The sequence below is a fragment of the Bombus pyrosoma genome, linkage group LG11, assembly GCF_014825855.1.
Source record: "Bombus pyrosoma isolate SC7728 linkage group LG11, ASM1482585v1, whole genome shotgun sequence".
NCBI classification, from domain to species: domain Eukaryota; kingdom Metazoa; phylum Arthropoda; class Insecta; order Hymenoptera; family Apidae; genus Bombus; species Bombus pyrosoma.
Window position 1 is genome coordinate 2,586,689 of NC_057780.1, and position 20,173 is coordinate 2,606,861.

General features: G+C 37.4%; 3 protein-coding genes across 9 annotated transcripts in view; 1 reads left to right on the forward strand and 2 right to left on the reverse strand.

Moving 5' to 3' along the window:
• Positions 1-6,588, forward strand: part of LOC122572933 — a 43,007-nt gene extending 36,419 nt beyond the window's left edge. For all 6 annotated transcript variants that reach the window (XM_043738669.1, XM_043738674.1, XM_043738673.1 and 3 more), the window contains 7 exons: positions 256-456; positions 1,093-1,436; positions 1,897-2,116; positions 2,196-2,501; positions 2,707-3,300; positions 3,391-4,118; positions 4,215-6,588. In XM_043738669.1, the coding sequence (XP_043594604.1) occupies positions 256-456; positions 1,093-1,436; positions 1,897-2,116; positions 2,196-2,501; positions 2,707-3,300; positions 3,391-4,118; positions 4,215-4,590 (2,769 nt within the window). In that variant the 3' untranslated portion in view covers positions 4,591-6,588. The remainder of the gene's footprint in view (positions 1-255; positions 457-1,092; positions 1,437-1,896; positions 2,117-2,195; positions 2,502-2,706; positions 3,301-3,390; positions 4,119-4,214) is intronic.
• Positions 6,589-7,878: 1,290 nt separating this feature from the next.
• Positions 7,879-11,083, reverse strand: LOC122573113 (transcription initiation factor TFIID subunit 5). The gene is made up of 11 exons (XM_043739076.1): positions 10,751-11,083; positions 10,398-10,583; positions 10,115-10,317; positions 9,839-10,035; positions 9,560-9,764; positions 9,360-9,479; positions 9,131-9,276; positions 8,906-9,043; positions 8,645-8,838; positions 8,285-8,576; positions 7,879-8,206 (listed from the first exon to the last, which is right to left on the reverse strand). Exons 1-11 carry the CDS (start codon positions 10,811-10,813, stop codon positions 7,992-7,994), a joined length of 1,959 nt encoding a protein of 652 aa, XP_043595011.1. The 5' UTR covers positions 10,814-11,083; the 3' UTR covers positions 7,879-7,991.
• Positions 11,084-15,782: 4,699 nt separating this feature from the next.
• The window catches only part of LOC122572897, a 520,130-nt gene continuing 515,739 nt past the window's right edge, over positions 15,783-20,173 (reverse strand). For both annotated transcript variants that reach the window (XM_043738556.1, XM_043738555.1), the window contains 2 exons: positions 19,495-19,583; positions 15,783-18,456 (listed from right to left, as the gene is read on the reverse strand). In XM_043738556.1, the coding sequence (XP_043594491.1) occupies positions 19,498-19,583 (86 nt within the window). In that variant the 3' untranslated portion in view covers positions 15,783-18,456; positions 19,495-19,497. The remainder of the gene's footprint in view (positions 18,457-19,494; positions 19,584-20,173) is intronic.

Sequence of the window (20,173 nt, forward strand, 5' to 3'; positions counted from 1 at the left end):
AATCATTTACAAAGACCGAGAGTAACAGAACCGATTGGAAGGTTTTGAACTTCTACAGTCACCTAATGGTTTTAATGTGACGTCCCTCGTTTGTGTAGTATTATCTGCGCTCTTTTCAACTTTTAATACGTAGAAAGTTAGTTATGTACAAAATTAATTCTTTATACGATACCACGATAAGCACGATACGTAGATAAGAACAATCAACGAGGACAAAAATTATCGAGCATTCTCTGGAAGTTCGTGATATTGCAGTTAACATTCGACACGTTCACCGTTGGCCGATTTTTATCGTTCACGTCGGAAGGATGTCCGGATGGTTACATGACCATTCGGGAAAAGGGTCGACCAGCGACCGGAGGTCAATGGTGCGGAAGCGCATGGGGGTACACCGTGTATTACAGTGAAACTCCTTCCATCAATTTAACTTTGTATTTACTCCGGCTAGCAGAACAGGTAAGCGCAAATTTGCTTCTTTGATAATTATCAGTCGTATGTCATGTGGGAGATAATAATAAGCACAAAACGTAAGCACCAAATAAAACTGCGATTTAGCGGCAAGTCGCACACAAAGCACTAAGGTCCGATAACAGCTAACATATGTACATAAAGGGAAAGCCCCTTGAGCTTCTTAGAGACCTTATAAATCTTCGTCTATGTGACATGTTTGTGATTGTCCGGGTTTCGATGATGTTATTAATACGTTTCACTTTGTCCAACGTTTCAATGAATATTTCAGCTCGCTTCTTCGCTCCCTTAGATAAGGAGGTATTAAAATTGATTACACTTTACAATTCTTCATCCATTCGTCAACAAGATCCGTTTCATCTTATTATACGCAGAAGCTAAATTATTTATAATATTGTTATTTCTAATTCATTCGAAAATTCTTTTATTCGATTCTTATAGTAAAGAAGCAACTCTGTACTAATTGAGCGAACTGGAATGTGCAGGAAACGTCGGACCCAAGCGCAACGTCCTAATAACGCGATTGAGACCCGAAAAATCAGAAATACGTGAAAGTTACGTATCTGAAGATCTTCGTGTATGTTTCTTCTTCTTCAGATATACTTGTATATTGACTGTCAACAGGGTAGTGGCTATAATTTCGACTTCAAATTATCGTATAAGTTCCTGAGACGTAGCGAGGCGCACCTCAGATACGGGAACAGTAGTATGTCCACGTGGCGGGGAGAGCTAGTGAACGGAACGTACTGCGACCGTGTGCTTACCAAGTGCGACACGCGAGCCTGTCGACTTCAATCGCCGAATTACCCGGGCGTTTATCCCAGAAACGTCACTTGCTATTACCGGGTAGAGCAAAATCGGGCGCCACCCGGTCATCGGGCGTTGCTCGCTGTGAGTCAGCGAAACAGTCACAAGATACACATCAAAGACCAGGTCGTCAAGTACGACGGCAGCCAAAGGATATTAAGGTACCGCGTTATCGTACGATATTTCTTCTTATTTTTTGAATATTTTAACACGTTGATTGTCACATTAACCGTCGCTGCGCCTCTTTTTAAATTAGAAAATAATAAATTTTTTAGACTAACTAAAAAAATATATATTTCATGGAGCAGAAAATTGTCAACAATGTGAATGATTTGGATAATATTTTCAGAGAGAAGAGGCGCAGATACGGTATAATATTTTACAAAAATGATACGTTATGACGTAGTATATTTCAATCTGTCGCGGCCCTCGCAAATACGGCCAGAATGCGAGTAATATAAAATTCTTATTATTTTACAAATTGAATTACCGCGTGGCAGTAAGTCGATCGATAGAGCTTTTGAATTACTTTGAAAAATACAAATTTTTCGACAGAGTTGAAGATATTCCATTCTTTGAAAGATCGATTAATGGAACGCGTTGAATTATTTTGTAATACAGAGTTTGGGATCAATGCAACGTGGTGCAAGATTACTTGACGGTGTACGACGGGGGTTCAACCTCCGACAAGGTGCTGGTTAGACTTTGTGGAGGTGACGCGGTGCCAGACATAGTTAGTAGCCATAACACGATGCTTTTGGAGTTCCACACGTCTCCGTACGACAATCCCTTTCATCCCGTTCCTTTGTCGTTCTTGCCCGGCTTCGAGCTCGAGGTTCAGGTAATTCCCAACAGGTTCCTAATTATACTTTTGCTAGTAACGAAATTTTTACCTAGTCAATCACATCGACGGTTCAAAGGTGCTGTTCGTCGACGAGAAATCCCGGAGTTTTGTTAAGGAGAACAACAACTGCGACTTTTATATACCCAGCGACGAAAGCTCTTCGGGAGTCTTGGAAAATCCGAAACATTCTCTGCCTCCGAACACGACTTGTCGCTACCATTTCCAGGGCAAGCCAAACGAGATCGTTTGGCTGTCCTTTGTCAAGTACTATGCTGCCAGCGCCGATGCCGCCGCGAGCATCGACGTCGCTTCCGATTGCAATGCGAAGCTGCTCATTTGGGACGGCGATCGCACGCTAAATAAATTAATTCCTATGCGTAAGGTATGATACTCATCTTTCTTTTTGTAGTTAGCCTTCTTTAAGCTTTTACGGTTGGCATATTTTTCTAGTGGCGGTCTGATCAGGAAGCAATAAATATCTATCCGACTTTAAAGAGAAATTTTAAATGCCGCCACTATGGCAACATCGGACGGCAAGGGTTTAATTTTTACGTCAGGAGGATTTCTAAATTAATTTTCATTTACAGAATATCACTTTGATGGGTCAGTTTTGTAAGGATGATACCCCACGTCTCTGCGACCATAGCTTGCTACGGAACGGAAGTCGTCATGCGAGGCCTTGTAGCCTCGCGGAAAGCTACGTTTCCAGCGGCAGAGATCTCACCTTGGAGCACATATTACGTCAAGGAAGTGCACTTTATCCGATAAGTTTTGTACTGCGTTACGAGTTCGTGCACGAGGCGGTCTCTTGTAACCATGTGTTCGGTTTCGCGTCCACTTCATCCACGTCTTCCACGTCTTCTTCATCCTCTTCTTCATCGTCCTCCACGTCGTTACTGTCGTCGCTCGCCAAGGCGGGGAAATTCGCGTCGCCGAAAAGTGTATTCTTTTACGGTCGCGGTGGTGCGCAGAACGTTAGCTGTGTGTATCGTTTCGAGACCGAGCCGGATCACAGGATAGAACTGTCCATAAGTAGAGCCTCGTTCGGAGATAAAGGATGTTCCTCGTACGTAGACCCGTTAGTCAATCGCTGGACCTGCGATCGACGCATAGGCGACTCCACCAAGTTTGGCACGGCTGAGTTGATCGTTGCCGAGTACCCTTGGCAGGGAGTGGAACTGGTACGATTCTCATAACGTTAATATATGTTTAGAAATGCAACGTGAGATATGCAAATCTCGCTAATGATAACATTGTTCGTATATATTCAGGTTCGCGATTGCCTGTGCTCGAACGTCAGCGATAGGATCGTTCTGAGAACATTGACATCCAACGTGATCGAAGTCCGGTTCACCGTGACCTTAATGAACGTCACGCAAGATTACAGAGATTTCTATTTCGAAGGGGAGTACCGTTTCGTCGCGTTGGGCGCAGAGTCGAGCGAACAAGGCTGCTCGACGAAGCTCGAAGAGCGACGATTACGCGGAACCAGCGGTGAAATTTCCCTCAGAAGTCCCCTGCCGCGAGTGATACCCGGTGTCGCCGCCGTCGAAGAGATTCTAACCAATACGGAGGATCTGACTGCGACTCAATGTGTGAACGAGCCCTGGCTGATAGAGCCTGAAGATGCACGCATCAATTATTTGTATTTAAGGACGGCGGGATATAGTATCACGTTGGATAACGTCGAGGAATGTACAACGTTGAACAGAATCGTCGTCTACTCGGCGGCCAATACGAAAGATCGTAGCGTAATATGTCCCGAGGGCGGCGTTGACACTGCCAGAACGGTGGATTTCTTCTCCGGTGGTTGGAACTACAGCGCTATTAATACTACCGTGGCCATGATGCAACATTCCAGGAGCTTTGTTGTCGAGTTCCTCCAGAGAGAACCTGGTTTCTATGCCGTTACTTGGATGGCCATTTCGAAAAGGTCTTCTAGTTCTAGCGTCGGGCCAAATGTATTCTCTATAATGCCACACGAGGATTGTCCTTATCGGTAACGATAATTTTTTCTACGTTATTCTGATAACTTATAGGCTGACATAAAAGTAAAACAATGGGATCATATTTACCGTGTATTTTTATTTTATAGATGCCCGGAAATTCAAGCGTGTATAAGTTCCGTGCTATGGTGCGATGGGATCCGTCACTGCCCTTCCGGTTTCGACGAGGAGGAGACCAACTGTTCGTACCGTTTCGGCGTAACATTGCTCTACGTGGCCGTAGGTGCCGGCGCCCTAGGTATATTTCTTATCCTACTGCTTGCCACCGGTTGCCTCAAATATTGCCTCTATCGACACAAAGCTCGCAAGAAAAAGAAGAACGTTGTCCTGAACGTGAACCATCTCCACGTGAATCACACGCATCATAATAACGGTCTGACCGGAACTCGCCTGAGCGGTCGTTATAATCTCGCCACGCCGCAAGAGATGTATCTGGAAAATTACGGGAAAGACAGTATTTGTTGACAATACGCCATTGCCAATATCGAGACCACCGTGTGAATATTACAGGATTTTTAAAATACGCCTACCTCGCTGGCCTCTTTGATCCCCCTCACCTCCCGCGAAGAGAATGGAAGCAAACGACGGAATAGTCGATCGAACCCATCTCACAGCGCGTATGGCGCAACAAAAAAAAAAAATATATATATATATATACGCAATAATCGTATTAAACTCTCGTAGACCAATTCGAAGGCATTTAACGAAGGAGCGGATTCCGGATTGTTTCGAAGCCTCGACCACGATCCACGCTTTGTCTCCAAAGAATCGATGTTTCATTTTAAACCCGAGCAAGAGAAGCGTCTCTTTTCCCGGCGCTATTTAAGTTTCAAATTCGCACCGAATTGGGATATTATAAAACTCTGAATTTTAAAACGTTCTAGAGAACAGACAAAGGGTGAATCGAATCGATGAGAAGCGTTTGCGCTGCTCGAACAATTCGCGTATATGGTTTTCACGGTAAAACCGCCGTATCACAGTAGCACTAGGAACACACGTTTTTAGGATAAAGCAATGTGTGACGATGAGAAGAAAGAAATGAAGCATACAGAGCGCGAAAGATTATAACTAGAAAGAAAATAAAGAGAAAGACGAAAACGCGCACGGCTGATGCGTACGAATATATGCTTTTAAAGTGAAGTAGGATTCTGTAATTTGCATTGAGAGCGAGCGAGCGAGCGAGCGAAAGAGAGAAAGAAAGAGAGAGAGAGAGAGAGAAAGAGAGAGAGAGAGAAAGAAAATTTTTATTACGGTCGGTTGCCGGGAAACGAGTGTTACAAACGTCCACGACGAGAAACGACGCAGAACAGAATTGGCGGGAAAAAGAGGGAACTGACAAAATAACGGCCAATATAAAATCCCTTTGAACGACTTTGATATAAATCGCATGTGAACATCGGGGGGGAAAAAAGGAAACGAAACTACTGTGATTTATCGAAAAAGAAATTAACCCTTTAGATGCCGTATAATATTATATCGGAGATACTCACTAGGCCGCGATTAAAAAATCTCAATAACAAGAAAGTTCAAACTAAAGCGTGAGTACACACGCTCTTTGTATAGGTGGCACCACGCGCTTATGGCATTTAAAAGGTTAAGAAAGAAATGAAAAAACCTTGATTTTATACTTTACGAGAAACATATACAAAAGGAAAAGTCGGAAAAAAAAGAAAAGAAAAAAATAAATCAATGAAAGATTATTTCGACCGATATTTCTCACTTTTAAAACCGGTTTTATTCTATAATTTTATAAATTGTCGTGCCTGAACGACGATATTCATATGCAATTTATTCTAAGGAATTATACGACCAAGATCAACCAAACGCGTTATCATCGACCCTCTGTTTCCATCTTATTATCAAATCGATGTCATCTGCGTCGATCCGTCAATAAACTCCATCGTTTTTTGTAAGAAACATGCAGCCATCACGACTACTAACGCGAGAGCGTAGCGACGTCTTCTATAACTGCCATTTTAGGATTTATTTCGAGATCAATGGAAAATCCCGGCGGGCGTACAGAAAATCCGGTTGTCGATACTCTATGCTCCCGCGTTAACCGCGATCCTAACCTATCCAGATTTCATAAGTACGTTAACGAAGATGGTATAACATATAGTTAAAAATCACACATGTAACCTAGGTTTGATATCAATGCGCGAGGCTTGACTGGGACGTAGAGATTGGTGTATAGTTGATTATCGTTTAAACGAGTGCAAAGGCGAGAGAAGTGGGCAACATGAAATCGACAACGCATACATTGTAACTCTATTACGAAAGTGTTAACTAATTAAAAAAGCCATCGTTTCACGTACGCACACACCGCCACACGTACGAGAGGGAATACATTACTTACATACATACCACATACACACACGTATGGTAAAAGCGCGTATAACTTACGTCTGTATGCTGTGATAGAAGTAAGCGTATCAACAATCGGAAATAAATTTCTCGCGTAAACTTGGTCTGAATTGCATTCTACCTTCTCAACTGTATAATTAAAATACTGTCCGTTTCTCTTCTCCTGTCAATCCTATCGCAGTTCCTGTTGATATATAAAACATGATACTCATCGTTTCAGTAAATAAAAGTTACGACGTACCTTAGAAAAGAAATACGACTTTTTCATGAAAAGACTTCTGTGGAATGAAATGTTTTCTTCAAAAAGCGCCGATTTTATTATTTAAATCCCTCTCTCGGCCGACCTTCGAAGTAACGAGCGTATCCACTTTCATATATCCTCGTCAGTTTTATTTGTTCTGTTCTAATATTCAAGCGGTTTTTAAAAGGACGTGCTTTTGAAAACCGATTTCGGTCAGCTATAAATATCGCTGCCTAAATGAAATATTCATTTGTCGGTCAGTGGGACGTACCTCGGCAATAATTTACCTATTTGAGTTGTTTTTTTTTTCAAAGTACCCTTTGAGATCATGGATGCAGATTCTTTCTGCAGTTCTATCTTACTCCGAAATCTCGAGGTCTTTTCGTTCTTATAGACTCTTTCATTTCTTAAGATCTTAGAATTAGAGTTTCAAGTGAAGTGCCCTCATCTTATCAAAAGACCTCTGTATGAATCAGTCTGTAAACTTTTCACATGCGTCATACTTACCATCAATCGGTGCTAGTTATTCAGGTAGTATGCTTGAAATTTCGATAAAGTGCGCGTTATTCGAGTAAAGAATATGTATGTGTTAAATTCTAAGGATGACACTGTTCCTTCGGCGAACAATATGCTAGAAGCTCATGAAAATACAACAGGAAGCAACGATAGAATTCTAAAGGACGATAAATATTCCAAGTCCGCCATTTAATCATTCAAATAGAATATGGATGCCGCGGAATCCGGTGGTCATTGAGAAACGTCCATTCTCGCTCCATCCATATTCTACTCGTAATTGAGGTTCATCAATCTGATCCGCTGTATTTCGTAAATCTGCTTTGTCTTTAGAGTTCCGTTGATTTCAGACAAACAATATAGTCTTCGCTTTATTCATTAACGCTAAGCAATTCATAACAAATTAATCGATTTTCCTATCTTATTTGCTTTTCATCATAATCGAATATGTAAAATAATCGTAGTACGAACGAAACTAATTTATTTGAAAGAAAAAACACATAAAGTATTAGAATATTTTGGTTGTTTATATTTTGTACTGTAGAATATTTAAATATCCTAATTGTATACAAATACAGTCTCTAGGATCTTAATTCAATACATTATTATTAGGTATAATTCAGGTACATTGCATGATCAATATGAAAAAATTTATTAATAAACATTTGTAATTTACAACAATGTTGATCTGACATCAAATCATATTCCATCACTAACGATAAAATTCGTTGAAAGACATTTATGTTTGCTAAGTTGACTCGAACATTCCGACGCTTAAGAGTAAATTTCTTCGCGAGAAATGTAGCGCTAGCACAGGTGTGTTTTTTGTCGCGAACGTTCGAAGGAGATATGATTCCGTATTCGTTTTTACATCCGGATTATGTGAAACATTCACATCTTCCAAACTCATTTCTTCAGCAAGTTTCGTAAAATCCCACAACTTGATCGTACAATCTAACGATCCTAAAAAAATAATACAAATTATAACTTACTTGCTTCATGGTTGTCAAAAAGAAAATGTAAGTAAGGAATATGATCAACCTGAAACTAGTATATTCCCATCTCTACTGAATGATAGGCAATGAATAGTGCCAGAATGACTCGATAAGGCAGCGACAAGATGACCATGTGCTAAATCCCAAACTAAAACACGGTGATCAGCACCGGCTGATGCCAGAAATCGCCCTTCTGCAGAAAAAGCAAGGGAGTAAATCGGAGCTTTGTGTCCTGTCATTAACCTGACTTGGGCGCCGTTTACGCAGTCCCACAATCTTACTGTCATGTCGCTAGAACCGGTTGCTACGTAGTTTGAATTTGGATGGAACTGTACTACCTAAAACAAAATTAATTTGTCATTTCGATTCACGTTTAGCATTTGAAGTTATACGAATATAAACCTACATCTATGTCTGAGTAGTGACCGGCAAATATTCGAAGTGGTTGATGAGAATCAGTTGCCCAGAGTCTGGCGGTTTTGTCGTGAGAAGAAGTTGCGAAATAATAACCATGAGGCGAAAATCTTACACACCATACTGGGAATAAGTGTCCTTTGTAGCATACTACACACGTCCATGTATGCAGAGACCACAGCCTCACTGCAATATAATATAAGTATAATACAATAGTTATTAAGCGTAATTGACACATCATTTTAAAACGCACCTGTACTGTCTTCTGATGACGAAAGAAGGAGATTTCTGTCTGGACTAAATGATAGACTGTATACAGGACCGTTGTGCCCGAATAACGATCTCGATGTTTCTGCTGTACGATCGTCCATCATTCTTACTAGTACGTCGTCTGCGTTATAATATAAACGCGTTAGTAATATAAAATGTTTATTGTATTCAAAATATCATAACTTCATTGAATGAAAAGAGATATTACCTGCTTCTCTATCTATGTCCTGTAATTGTTCCCCTGTCTTCATCAGTCTTAATTTTTGTGGAACCAGACTCCAGACCTTTATACTAGAGTCACCAAATCCGATGGCCAGCAAACTCGAATCTTCTGCTACTTCAGCTGCTGTAACACTAAATCTCATATTACATATATGCTACCATTTCTTTGTATAGAAATATACAATTCTTTGTATAGAATATGTACGTATATTTACCTATGTACTGTATTCAATAGCGTGTAAAAGCATATAGATGGCAAAGTATCAGGACCAAGTACAACGCGTTTCGATGCTTCCCTCAATGCTTTTCCTTTTTCCAACTTATCCGCATCTTTCCTATATTTATGATCAGATTGTGTTATTTTCTATATAAGAATATAAGAAACAAATTTATGAATTGAATGAAAGCTCCTTACAAATTGGGCAAAGGCATTCTACCAACAGGAGGTGCATTTGGATCTGATTTAGTTTTCTTAGAAAATAATGGATCCTTTTTAGCTTTCTTCTTTTTTGGTTTATCTCCATCTATACCACCTGTATCATCCTCTTCTTCTTCGGTTGGAGGCATGCATTGAATGTCTGGCTCCTTCAAAAGTCCATAATATACTTTCGCCTTATTATCTGAATTAAAAGTTATAATTTAAATAAAAAACATATTTTTATAAAAGTTTTGGCATTTAATTTGGATAAATTACCTTGTCTTGTTGCTTCACCAACCATTGCACCTGATGTGGCATCAATTTGCTGCTTATTCCTAGCTACTCCTTCATACATATCAAAATAAAGATGTTCTTGTATAATATTTAACAACACGCAGTGCTTCTTCTCTTGCAAATGTCTTTTTAATATAGAGAGTGTATCCCTCGACATTCTGATTATGAACTGATTAGATCTGTAGAAAATTTTACAGATTGTTTATATCATAAAATTATATATTGTACATATAATCATTAAAGTTTATTAATACATACTTGAAAGTGTCGGTTAATTCATTTCCAGCCATTTGTTCACGTTTTGTGACATTGGACAATCTTTTCAAGTCATTTTGATAATATTCTTCCAAATTTCCACCAAATCTTTCCAGTAATTTCTTTGCTTCTTCAGAATGATTATTGTAAACCAATTCGAGGTACATATGTACCAAAACTGGATATAGAATTGTGCCTAATTCGTGCTGTCATTTAACAATAACAAATATATTATTTCTATTAGTTTGTAAAGTTTATTATGCATTTTTAAATTTAAATAACCTACCTTATATATATCTAAAGATCCTTCTACAAATTTTTTTAGTTCACTATATGCTTTCTCATATAACGCAGGATCTCCCTCGCTTTTGTAAGCAGAAAGAACACTGTTCACCTCAGAATCAGTTTGTTGAGCTTCATCTGGAGAAATGTCTATCAGATTTGCTTCCTTTTTAAATAATTCCTCTGTTCCCTGTAAGAATAATATTTATAAAATTATAATGCATGCTTGCATATTACAAATGTATTTTTCGTATAAAAATATCAAACTGTACAAGAGTTGTTTAAATAAAAATTTTGATGTTTGTATAAATGTTTGAGGTTAGAACAGTTTAAATGACGAAATTCTTTGCCAAATACCTTTAAATTATATTTTCTAAGTAGCTGCAGAACTGCCAGCATAGTACTTTTATCATTGTCCATGTTTATCCGAATTTTTATGTCAATAAATTGCAATATTTGCTAACGAACGAATTCTGCAAGGAACGAACACCCACTATACTATCCGTACGCGCATGTAGGCGCGTATGAACATTAGTTATCCAGTGTATAGCCATAAAACCACGAACGAGCTACGGTCACTGATAAATTAAGAGATAGATATGTAGTTAGATATGTACAACATGATATGACAAGATAATGTCGTACGTCCTGAAGTACCGACTGTGGAAAAAATCAGACAATTTTTAAGCGCTGGATTTCAAAGTAATATATCTATTTAGAGGTACATATGTATACACATGTACAATCACAAACGAGCTACGGAATAGATCGGACATGAAATTGTATTAACGTGTTCCATGTTTTGACCACGGATTGCATACATAGACCTGACAACTCCGGCGGTGGGGACAGAGCTCTTAGTGAGCTATTAATTTGTCCATGGTAAGGCAGTTCATTCGAAAAGTTAGGATTCTGGTTGCCTCTGTCCCTTCCTCTCTGTCCTTGTTGCGATTGTTGCGATTACGCACTTGACTCACGGTGAATTTGAATTATATATGAACTTGTTTTAAATAAATGGTAAAAAATGACGAAAAGTAGTTAAGTTTAGTCGTTGAGTAAGCTCAGTGGTCCAGTTTATATCTTTCATTTTCAATGCTACCATCGAAGGATGGCGTTAAATACATAATCCTAATTTTTCGACCGCAACGTTTTATAAAGCACCGATTTGTAAAGCACAACTCCCGACATTAACGTAGAATCAATGTTTGCTTCGTAACTTGGTATTCTTGAAAGCACGATAGCTACTATTGAATTTAATTCTAGTAATCGTAGGCGAAATTATAGTCACTGTTTGTTCGTCGATGATGCTTACTTTAATAGTCTTTTATTTCTATCTTTTTATACGTACATTTTTTAATAATCATTTTTGGTATTAAAGTTAGTGCTCAGGAGGTAATTTATTTAATGTATTTGTTTTAATTCATAGATTTTTAACGTTCATACGAAAATTTCAGTTTTTAAAGATATTAAAATTTATTGGAATTTCAATTTTTATTATTATTGAAACAAATGACCGCAAGTTTGTACTTAAAAATTTTAGAACAATAACCTCTTCCATCAGTTGATAAAGTAGAAATTTGTATCTAAATGTACGTACTTTTTCCATGGCGTTACCAGCATAGACGGTTTTAAATTTATACACTTACATTAAAAATACATATATAAAGCCTTAATTTTCGAGAAATGTATGTAATATGGAGTTTTAGTTTCGTTGTACTTTATATTCTATGTTTATTACGTAATATAAATAATGTCAGAGACATTTTCTATTCTACTATTTTCAACGGTGATTTTTTATGCATATGTTGCTACAAGCCACTAGGGACTTTTGGTGTATAAAAGTTGTTAGCTTAAAGCGGCAAATGGGATCGCGAACTGAGAAGTGAGAGTTATGTTCGAGATTTTTCGTTTGTGATATTTGAAAAATTGTATTTCAAGACGTTTCAAAGTGATGATCATTGTGCAACAACTTCGTGTAATTCATGAATTATTCTTTAGAAGAACATTGTACAAGTGACACTTACGGATAACGTCAGAAAGTCTAGTTCCATCACGTGCAATCGCGGTATGTAACATTTAATATACTATAGGACACAATTCAATTGTACGATATATTCTGTAATAATTAATTTTTCCTTTTGTGAAACATTAATATATTTACAAGATATTCAAGATAAAACAACACACGTGGAGTTTTGGTTTTGTAATATATTTTTCTATTTATTTATAAAACAGCGAAAATACACAGTGACACTTTTTTCCATTCCCTTTTCTCGTATATTAACTGTGTGTGGATTACTCAATTAATAATATCTTCAATTAATACGATCAGTAATACCGGGTAAATTTCATCGTTTATCCTGGCAAAAATGAATATGATTATTTTACATGATATAATCGACGAATGATCAGGATCTAATGTAATGGCAGTCAAATGCTTTTTTAATTAATACTCTGTTAATCGTCTCGACTGGTAAATCGAATGTGTTACTTAACGTATAACGATCACGATAAAAGCTCTTATTGGCATTTCATTCGTTTAGAATATTTCACATATTTCTGTTAATCTTTCGTTTCATAACATAGTAAAATAATTTAATACAGACATATCATCTATGATGGCTTTCGTCAAATACAATTTCACGATTCCATAGTATTCGTAAACATTTTTACGAAACATTCATTTTCATAAATTCGCTACATATCGGTTCCATAGAAATACAACATTTTAGCATTTAACTTGTTCGTTAACGAAATAAACTTTTTACATCGTTTTGCTGACATTAATAATATCAAAGTATAAATAAATATACATACGTATACATATACAAATAGACATTAGGTAATCATTTCATTCGTAAATCAAAACACGAAGAATTATCTCACGATAAATTTCTCCGTTCAAAGTATAATTTTTATGTTTGTGTTATTAGTCCGTACGATTTGTTTTGCAAGCGACAAATTCTCGAGAAAAAGAAAGAGGACAATGGTTTTTTTCTCCGTCGCACTGCGTACGATCGTCTGAATAGATTTCTGAAATTTCTCATGGTTTTTCACGTAATGAAAAGGCCATGAATGTTTCTCGAATCGATAGGTGTTTTACGTTCGTACAAGATAAAACGAGAGCATAGCCATTGATCTCGAAATATTCGTGATTTCTTGGTCGGATGAAAGGTACGATAAACGAAAGAAATCTATACGAATCAACACGTATTACGTGATAGAAACTCGTCAAACCTTGTGCTTCTTCATTTTTCTTCGCCGATAAAAATTTGATCGCTCGACAACGACGATACGAATAAAGCGTTGAAAAGTAATAGCATGGACGTGTGCCGTTTACGATATACAATTTGAAATTAGCAGTGGAACGAAACGAAGGCTCAGCTGGAACAGGAATAACAAGTCAATAAGTAATCCTTTGCTATCGAAATGTTCGTCGGGGTATCCGCAGGCTTAGGCGAGTACATTCCGTAAATGCAATTCCATACGTGAAACACCGATTTAAACGCCTGTATTTAGTACGAAATAATCTATCTCTATAGCCGTTTTAATTCGCATTTATACACAGATATATACAATATGGATTACAGTAACATACGACGTTGATACGATTGGTCGCGTGTCTGTGTGTTGCGCGCCTACTATTTCTGATCCAGTGTTCGAGCGTACGTCTGGCTCAAACGATACACGATTTATAGAAAATGAAAATACGATTTTTCGACTTTAACGGAACACTCGATCCGTACGAACCGACGTCTAGCAGCTCGTCCAGACGATTCGCCACTTTGTGTGTGTGTGTGTGTGTCCTAGTAATCGGTGCGTAAATCTCGCGAATAACGAGACAATTTACAATTTATTTATCAACATTTAATTATTCAACGATACGGCCGATTTTATTCAGATATTCACCGACCACGTTTACCTTTGCCTTGTTACTTGGATATTTTTATTTATCGTTTCGCCATTCACTTTTTCAAGATTTAAATAAATTTTCCCAACAAACCTTGTTGGTTCGGTGTTCGTGAATTGTTTGAGTTCGATGTACTCGTACACGCGTTCGTGTATTTTTCAAAATTACACAGAGCAATTATGAAAGCATATTCTCCTCGTTTCGATACATCGCGCGCGCGTGTCTACCATCGAAGGGAAAAGAATTGTCGATTTCTCGACGTAATCGATTCTCCGATAGTTTCAGATCGTTTCGATACTGTTCGAGCATGGTACCGCAGAATCCTCGGCCAAGTGAGAATTTCTTCGCGCACGTTTCAACGTAAAGAATTCGCTTTTACAATCGATCTGCTCGATTTTGAAATATCTTATGCTGTATACAGGAGGCAAAGGAATTATGGCTACAAGTTTTGTGCGTCGATAGAACGTATTGAAAGAAATGAGAGACGCGCGTGTTTTCTCCGGTTACTTGCTACAACAACGTCGAACGATTCCCGGAGAAACGTAAATATCAATTTCTTCGTCTCGCGTTACGTTCGATAATCGCTCGTATTTCGCACGTTCGCGTCGTCTATCTTCGAACAAATATCAAGTTTTCATAATATCGAAGAAATAGATAAATAGAAGCGTTCGTAACCGAGTGAATTTGCAAATTTACCGAAGGAATAATCATCGTATTGATTATTAGCTGGTTAAATCGTCGTCGTTATTAAAATATTTTTCATTATTTTTCAATAAGTTCTATTACTCTAAAAAATTTGTATCTAAAATTTCCTTACAACCTCTATACACGTAAGTGAATTCAATATACATGTTAATTGCGTTATTTACAGAAGTAATTAAGACATAAGTAAGAAGAAGGTGTGGGGGGGGGGGAGCTTCGTATAAAATTACATGGTATCGATGCCGATCATTCGAACTACACAGACGCAAAAGGTTGCTGATATTTTATAATTTGATCTGTTCCGATTCGATATCAATTTGTTCTATTAATATCCGTTATTATCTGTCGATTAAATCAAACGAACGTAATTGCGCACGATTTTCTTTCAACTTTTTCATACACAAGAAGAGCGACGGAAAGGCCAACCCTTTGCGTGTGAGCGTTTTACCTGATAACTGAATAAATTTTCGTATTTCGATCGAACTGTCGGCTCGTTTGAATCGTTTATTTACACATTTACGATTTTTCCAATCGTTTCTATCGTCGAAAGCCGTTCGCTCGAAAGACTCGAGTTTTTAGAGCGGAATTTGCAAATGTTTGTAGCCAGGGTAACCAATAAATTCTCAAGTACAAACGCTAACGATATTCGATTGTAAAAGTGTGACGAGTTTATCTTTTATCTGGCGCAGACAGGCGAAGTTGGAATTTGCGAAATAAAAATGACGAGCCTGCCGGTAAAGGCAGCAGAGATGGAACGAAACGAATAAGCAGAAGGTGTATCGTTAAAATGAAACAGAACTCATTTATTAAAATCGTTACAGTTTATCCAATGTTTCGAAACGCTACAAACGTTAATGAAAATATTCGGAAAAAGCGATGAGGTGGAAGAATTGCGTGAATTCTTTTACAATGTAGTTACCGCGTAAGGTAAGATTGAAAAATCAGTTAGTAAAAATAAAAACCATTCATTGCTCGATTCTCGAGAGCAAATTAGTCGCTTAATAATTTTTAATGTTAACAAACAAAATGATAACGTATTGTTGTTGTTGTTGTTGTTGTTGTTGTTATTATTATTATTATTATTGGTATTAAATATTTACGATATTCAATTAGAATAGCAAACTTTTCAAACGAGGCTACAATTACTTAAGAATATACATATATATATATGTGTGTGTGTGTATATATAAATTGGAACCTTTATGAAAATATTGTTTTTCTCAAAGACTGCTAAAAATTTGAAACTCATCGGAGAAGTTATCAGCTACCCTATTTTTAATTTGAGGCACGCGTTACACATACATATATTTCCGATACCGTCCCCCGGAAAATAAATTCGGTTTGCCTTTATATTCATTGCGGCAAGTGTATCGTTCGTTCGTTTTTCCTTTTTTTCTCGACGTAGAGAAAAAGACGAACGTTAATTTTCTTCGTCATATCCGGCATCTCTTTGGAAGATACGGACGTTTTGTGGAATATTCAACGACACAAGATACACCCATCCAGCGATTTCTTTGGTACAGAAATGTATTTCGCTTTACAAACAATGAAAATCGTCTGTTTTCTTTTTTATCCAAGCATCTGCATAATTAGAATTGTCGGATGTTCGTACACGAAATTATAATACAGAATTTCCTCTTTTCTTCCTCCCTTTCGTCCGATAGGCTTTCCGTGTTTTAAAGGACTAGAAGTGCTACAGAGGGCAATTTATTTACAACTATAACGTCTACTATAATCCGTTGTTTCATTCTTTCTTTGCTCTCCGTTGAACGTTACATTCGCTACGCGCGCATCCAGCCTCCATTACCGATAATTCCAACAGTCGAATTTAATTAACCATCGCAACAACAACAAAATCTTTCTTTTATACTTTGTTCGTGTTCGGTGGTCGAACGTACGAAAGAATATATGTTTTTATCGGAAAAGGAAAACTCGGGTATTTTGTAGGTCGATGTATGATGTGCCTGGAAAGTTTTAGCTGGCGTCTGTTACATGCCGTAGCGAAAGATACATTACATTGGCTTGGCAATTAAGTGATTGCGCACTTTGTCATTAGGTGGTATTGACAAAGTCCGCAATCACTTAGTTGCCAACCCGATAGATTAGGCCTAATTTAATCAACGAGAAACTTTGGTGCGTACAGTTTGGACATTGTTCGATCGGGTATTTTCACGTTTATCTTTGGTATGATAATTCACGGGACAGCGAAGATAGAAACTAAACGTACGAGATAAAGGAAATTATGCGTTAATTCTTTTTTCCCTCGTTTAACTAAAATAATGATAATACAACGATAAAAATACCTGCGCGAGCTTTCCAATTATTTCGGTAAATCGATAAATTAAATTCATCGACTTCACCAGCGTTATCGTCTCACGTACATCGAAATTCTCCTAATTTTGTTTTTCTCTCGTTAGCATATATTTTTATTTCTCACATTGTTACAATATAATTGTCACGTTTTCATTTCGCGATCAGGAATAACACACGTGATAAAGTTAGTCGCAATATCATCGTCGTGCAAACTGTACAATTCATTTTTCTTTCCCCGTGCAACAACGCCGTTGTCCTTCGGCTCTAAATACTCGTCGTAATCGCCTCTTCGCTTGCATTTTCATACCGCATATTGTCGCAGCTATTTACACATATTAAAATAATTACACATCCAAGTTACGTATAATCAATATATATATATATATCCACTCGGCTTTCTTTTCTTCTGTTTAATCGTATCTTCGTATTCGTATTTATATTTATATATGTATATATATATATATATATAATATCTTATCTGCTGTATATCGTATGCAAAGTTCCATACATCTTAGTCGTTTAAACAATATATTATGAATCTGACGTAACACGAAGAGTAACAAACACAGTCTACAATATGACTCGAACTGTAATACGATCATCAAATCTTGAACATTATTTACAACGCCATACTACGAAGAACATTCTCCTTCTGCTTTTCTCCGTCTTTTCTTTCTATCAACAGGTTTTTACCTATATCTTTGGTTTTAAATCGTGTGCACGCTAGCCACGATAAACTAGAATTTCATTACGAGTACAAATAACACTCTAAACAGCGCGTATAATGTATCTTTGTATGTTTCTCTGTGTGTTATCATGTGTGTTAACCGTATTTGTCTGTTAAACGTGTGTTTACATGTATACGTATGTATATATGTATGTATGTATGTATGTATGTATGTGTACGGAGTTAGAAACAGGACTTTCTCGTGCTGACGACGAACGCGTACGTTGATCGGCGTTCGTCGTCCGACGATCGATTCTGTCGCATTTTGTCAAACAACATTTAACGTGGGCACACCGTGTCTGTTGATAAGTATCTTAGGCAATGAATCATGGTACAAGACGATAGGGCGTAACGACGCAGCTTCCACACGTCAGTCCGTCAATCGCTTTGCACTGCGTTTTAAGCGACCACCTGCAATCAAATATTTCGTTATGAATTTTCTACACATACTTTTCATATATTTATATAATTCTATCGTAAACGTTCGAGAGAGTCGACATTTCCTTCCTTACTCTCTTCTTCGCGATATCTTTTCTTTCGATGTTTCAGGGAATACAGTTTCGTGTTCTGAATTCCGTGAAACCACGTGGGAAAGAAATGTTCAATCTTTCCGCCGGGATGTAAAAAAGTGGCGAGAATTATTTCGTTATGTCGGAAATTGTTTCTCGAATGATATTTTTGGATTGGCTTCTGGATGAAAATATTACGTTGCCCGAAAAGTTTCTTTCGTTTCATAAAGCGATAATAGATGAACAACAATTTCTGTTTTATATTATTTTATTGAATCAACTATGATCCATTTCGTTCTGTTTCTATTATTATGTTCGTGCATAATTCAATAAACTAAAAATATAAAGCTAAAAATAAAAATAATATAAAATAATATAAAAATATATAAATAATATAAAACAAAAAATATCGTGCGTCTATTATTTCCTTATAAAACGAAAGAAACTTTTCGGACAACCTAATATCTCGCCGATAAAGCGATACTTTGCACGAGGTGGACTTTAGCGAAAATTATTTGACGCTTAAATGAATTGACGCACGTGACAATCGTCTACGTATGTAGGAGCGAAATGACAAAGTGGAACAACGTTAGAAGCATGTAGATTAGCTTTACCTAATTATTAATTCGAAGCGAGAGATTTTTGAAAATAATCTTTAAAAGAGTTCTTAAATAATTGCATAATTTATATAACGTTTAATGCTTGTGAAATTGCAACGACGAAGTTGTTGGATCGTTGCTCGAAAAATGTAAAAGATTTTATGGAAATAATTAGCTACTTGAACTACGTGTACCCTGCTCTGAAAAAGTTACAACTCTTTGATGTTTTATTCAGAGGATGTAGGCTAATTTAACGTAAAACGTATCAAATTCCATGAGAGATAAGCAAATTGAATTTGAAATGATTTAACGCAGAAAATATTATATATTCATTTACTTACCTATTAGTCCAATATGTTGAACATGTTGACCAGTGCTTGATGCGCTATGACTAGCAGGACGTTAATTGACAATCCAGAGGCGAAATTTCCTGCAATCAAAGAACAGTTGGCGTCAAAAAGAAGGAAATGTATTTTTATAACTTAACGTTAACATTTGCTCGAAACGTATTTTCAATGCGTTTCTCTATTTACTATATATCCTTGCTGGTTGTAATTTGATGCTAGTGCAGTTGCGTTATAATGCTCGAAAATCTAATAAAACATAAATGTAAAGTCATTCGAATCAGCTGGCAGATCGCGTGTACTAGGATTTCGTATATCTATGCGTTTTACTATACTCCATTCCAATAAGGATGTTACGCCCCGAGGCTTACTATAGGCCGTGTTCCTAACCGTCTTCCTTGGTACTACAGTGTCGCAGACAGATCGTCTTACATGACCAGCGAAATATACTCAAAGTAGCGATAAGCGCGTAGCTGTGTCGAGCAGCGAGTTCTAGAAACATCGATTCGCCTTCGGTCCGTTATTTTACACAAAGAAGGTGGCATACTTGATCATAGGCGCAAACAGTTGCGAGACTCGAGCATGGTGGGGGTCGTCTCCCAGAGAAGACAAAGGCAAAATTCGAAGGGCAGTCAGTATCATTTGAGAATTCAAACCGAATGTATCGAGAGGTTGA

Excerpts from the sequence above, each read along its gene's own strand:
- LOC122573113 (XM_043739076.1), bottom strand. The coding sequence starts at position 10,813 with ATGGACAATGATAAAAGTACTATGCTGGCAGTTCTGCAGCTACTTAGA. Across the intron at positions 10,318-10,397 it reads GATCTTTAGATATATATAAG|CACGAATTAGGCACAATTCT; the intron begins GTAGGTTATTTA and ends GTTAAATGACAG. Across the intron at positions 9,480-9,559 it reads AGAATGCCTTTGCCCAATTT|GAAAGATGCGGATAAGTTGG; the intron begins GTAAGGAGCTTT and ends TCATAAATATAG.